We start from the raw sequence: 3884 nt of genomic DNA, 5'->3' as shown, positions 1-3884 counted from the left end.
CCAAAGACAGGCATAGTAGACTTCTTATGTCTCTTTCAGAATTAGGAGGATCGAATGGTCTTTGCGAGCATTTGCGAACATGCGAGCAGTGCGTTTATTTTTGCGAGCACGAGCGGTGATCAAATTTGTCTTGCTAGCCGAGTGAACACTTTAGAAAATACAGATGGCGAGCAGCGAGCACGTCGGAAACTCAACAAACCCAACCGGACAAATGACACACGCAACCGAAGGTATTGCCAAAACCTATATTTTCACTTGAATTACGTGGTTTATCAGGTCCACTGAAATCGTTTCAATTTCTAAGCTCAATTTAAATTTTTCTTTAGTTTGGGATTAATTTGACTGCAAAACTACAAACAATTTTCTACCTTTGCGGGTGCCTTTCGCGAAGAATTCTTATGCGTGCCAGTTTCAATGAAACGAGGAAACACACCTCCAGAAACATTTACATCGCAGCCTGCATCATTTCCCCAACGTTTTCCAGCTGTTTCCAAGATGCAAATTATATGCTTCCGCTACACTGCAGAGATTTTTAACGAGAATCTGAGCAGTTCCAAAAATTTTGTGAGGAAGAGCATCTAATTTTTGCGAGCAATTCGAGCAGAAGCCAAATTTAGCGAGCACTTTTACATCGAATGGGACCATTCGATACCCCTAGTTTTAGTCCTAAAATGTGTTTCGAAGAAACTGCTTGATAGTGCCTGATAGTGTATGTTTCGGGATATCTTCCGAATGACTCAAAAGATTTACGCGATTAACTGTTTCCACACGTGCTGCAGCAGTGTTTTTGTTGTTTGCCTGTTTTCTTAAATGAAGAAATTGCAAAGTCGCAGTAATTCGACCAAACGGCAGCCTCGGGGCGGATAATAATCTGCAGAAAAGAATCCTTTTGATCTATCATTCCCTTGAGAGCCGCCGCGTATTTTCAACTGATTCGGGCGAAACAATTTTCCACAATATCGTCAGACGTCCAAACTGAAGTGCAGATCAAGGACACCTTCTCACTTGAGTATAGATGTTATGTTCGTTGTTTGAAGTTCTTTTATGGACCTTTCTCAGCACTAGAAACGTTCAACTTGTCAAGGTCATTTAGCCATACACGAATCATCATTGTATTCACTACATTGTACGTTTTGAAATTAAAATTAAAATTTGCACATCACTTAGGAAATTAGCAATTACGCGTTGAGTATATAAACAAACTACGTTGACATTTTATTTTTTACCTTGTTACGCTTGCGAAAGTTCAAGAATTTAAGCCTTACTTTTAAACTCGCTTAAGACACTTTTTCGATTCTCTGCTCACAAGGGCTCAAGGATATCATGAGAAGAAGCGAAATCATTTAAGTAGTACAATAGCGCAAATACAAATTCACTAAAGAGCTACTTAATGAATATGGTAGCGCAATTTTAAAGCCGGTGTCCGGGTTTTAAAGTTCCGGAATCGAATCAACTACATCAGAAAAGCTATGTTTTAAATACACCCAATGCAAAGCCCGGGTGTAAAGTAAAACTACATCACTTACAAAGTAACGTTCTTTTGCAATTCACAAACACTTCACAATTTTTATTTACAATAATTGTTTACAATTTTAGAATACATAATGCCAGAAGCAGTTGCGAGGACTTTTTTCCAACTAGAACAAATAGTAAGAATAACAAATATAATGTAATCACGCATCAAGCCACTTAATGTTCACTAAACCTGACAAAAATTAATCTAAAATAAGGATTAATTTGTTAGGTATAGCGTGCTCTCAGACATTCAGTTTTATTCTCCCCAATCTTCGACGCGGGCAAAAAATTGCTGATGACAAGAAACTCTACAGCGCTGATTGGCTTGATAACTTCATATTTTCAATCATTAAAAAGCTGGTGTAGCTATCACAACTGCAAAGCCGTACACAGATTTATTTCTGAAACTAGCAGCCGCCAAATTGTCTTCATCTGGACACCACATTGCCTGGGCTGCCATCTGGATTCCGCTATCTCTGATGGCACCAATGTACACCAGGCAGGCTACCTTACGCTGGCCTTCACACGGTCGTTTTTGGCGACGGCCACCACCAAGAAGCCGGGTTGTTATCTTACAAATGCTCCTGCTTGCCCGGTCACAACTTGTCGGCGAGTAATCATCCATGGTCACAAGATGCGACTTCAAGACCTGTTCCAACATTTCCTGCAAACGGATGTCACCGTCTTTGAAAAAATATCTCGTGCCATTGTCCCTCGGGTCTGGCTCACCAAATTGTTGACCGTTTGTCTTCATGTGGCTTGATACAGCAAGCTCATTCCTGGTGTGCTCAGAAGTGGTCAAATTTTCCAAGTTGAAGGCAAGGTCCTGAATCTGGTTTGAGAAATCATTTATCATTGTTTCATAGCCATTTCCCACACTACATTTATCTTCTTTGCTTGGCACACCAGACGGATCTGAACCTCGTCTTTCCTTCTGAGAAAGCTGTTCGTAAGCTTTATTAAAAGAAGGGTACAGCCTTTTAGGCAGACGAACTTTATTTCCTTTTGGTTCCTTGTTCTGAGTCACGTCATTATTGTTATGTTTGGAGCCGGTAGACGCAGTTACCTTGCCCAGAAGATGTAATGGAGACACGGCCTTTCGCTTGAGGTACGGCCGGAGTTTCTTCAAACTTGCTTGCCTTTCGAAGGTCTTGACGAGGCCTTTCGCGCTTGGAACAGTAGGGTCCGACAGCCGTCGTGTTCGTTTCGGAGACACTTCTTTTGGAGCCGCTGGTGCAGAACTGGATAAGCTTCGTATTAGAGCCATTCTGTGATTTCTTGCACTTGTTGGGGAACTTTCTGGTGAATCTGGCAATTCCGCATTGACCTCCGCAGATCTGTCGAGCTTGAACTTCTTCGCTCGAGCCTTCTTTGATTCCGCGAGCTTTTCAACGTTTTCGTCTCCTGAAAGCAAGCTCGTCTGCTTGTGATTGTGGCCGCTATGTGTACCAGAAACCTTTTCCAAATTAACCAGCTTCTGTCCTTCTGTAGCGACGCCGTCGTCTTGAATGCTTGGTTCAGGCCCAGATGAAAATGTAAGCAATGGGGTTACCCTCAGGAAGATATCTATCTCCGCTTCATCATCACGAATGGAACAGTTTGTCGCCTCTTCAACTTCTCTGTCGTATTCCATCGTCATTTCCTTCTTGGTTCTGTTTGCAAAGCGGCAAAATGTTGCGTAAACAAAAGCACTCGATTATAAAAGAAATACAATAGTGTGTCGAAATCACTTAATCTCAGTTTTGTGATCTTTGTTCGCTGCTTTTGTCACGCGTATGACAACTGCAGTGGCAATTTACAGCTCAACCACAAAATCCTAACTACATTTCTTTAATGAAAGATTCGCTCAGAAATCATTCATTCTAAATTAAGACAAAGAGGAATATTTCTGTTGTAAAGTGTGTTTTCAATTTTGTGACCGATAATAATAATGTATTCACATGGTGTGTGTAAATTAGTTGACTAGTTATCAGGATCAAGTTTGAACTCCAAACAGAACCAGTTTAAAAAGGAATAAATCAAAAAAAGGACGAATAATTTGATATCATAATTTAAAAAACTGCATTAAAAAAAATTACTGTTCAGCATTGCTGAAATTAAAAAGTTTGGGGTTTTTTGGCTCTCAGAGAGCTATATTTCGGGTTCCGCATCATGAAAAAAAAAAAATTAGCACATTATTTTCAAGTTCTCGTTCGAAGTTTTTCTCGATATTTTCCAAACTTAAGTCTCCATGCGTTATTGGCTCCTTAGTTTTTTCTACCGCAGTTCACCACAGTCTAGAGTGTCCTAGTTACGAAGTATTTTGCAGAACTGACACAAAAATAACTTAATAAATACCAACCAAAAGTAAGATGACATCATCTCGGAAA

General features: G+C 40.2%; 1 protein-coding gene across 1 annotated transcript; it reads right to left on the bottom strand.

Moving 5' to 3' along the window:
* Positions 1-1595: 1595 nt before the first annotated feature.
* On the bottom strand, positions 1596-3154 carry LOC145468747 (uncharacterized). Its single transcript, XM_081452447.1, has one exon. The coding sequence runs from the start codon at positions 3152-3154 to the stop codon at positions 1865-1867; it is 1290 nt and encodes a 429-aa protein (XP_081308573.1). The 3' UTR covers positions 1596-1864.
* Between the last annotated feature and the right edge of the window lie 730 nt (positions 3155-3884).

Source organism: Orbicella franksi, chromosome 14 (genome assembly GCF_964199315.1).
Source record: "Orbicella franksi chromosome 14, jaOrbFran1.1, whole genome shotgun sequence".
NCBI classification, from domain to species: domain Eukaryota; kingdom Metazoa; phylum Cnidaria; class Anthozoa; order Scleractinia; family Merulinidae; genus Orbicella; species Orbicella franksi.
Note: the sequence above shows the minus strand (reverse complement) of the source record. Positions and strands in the feature narration are given on the sequence as shown.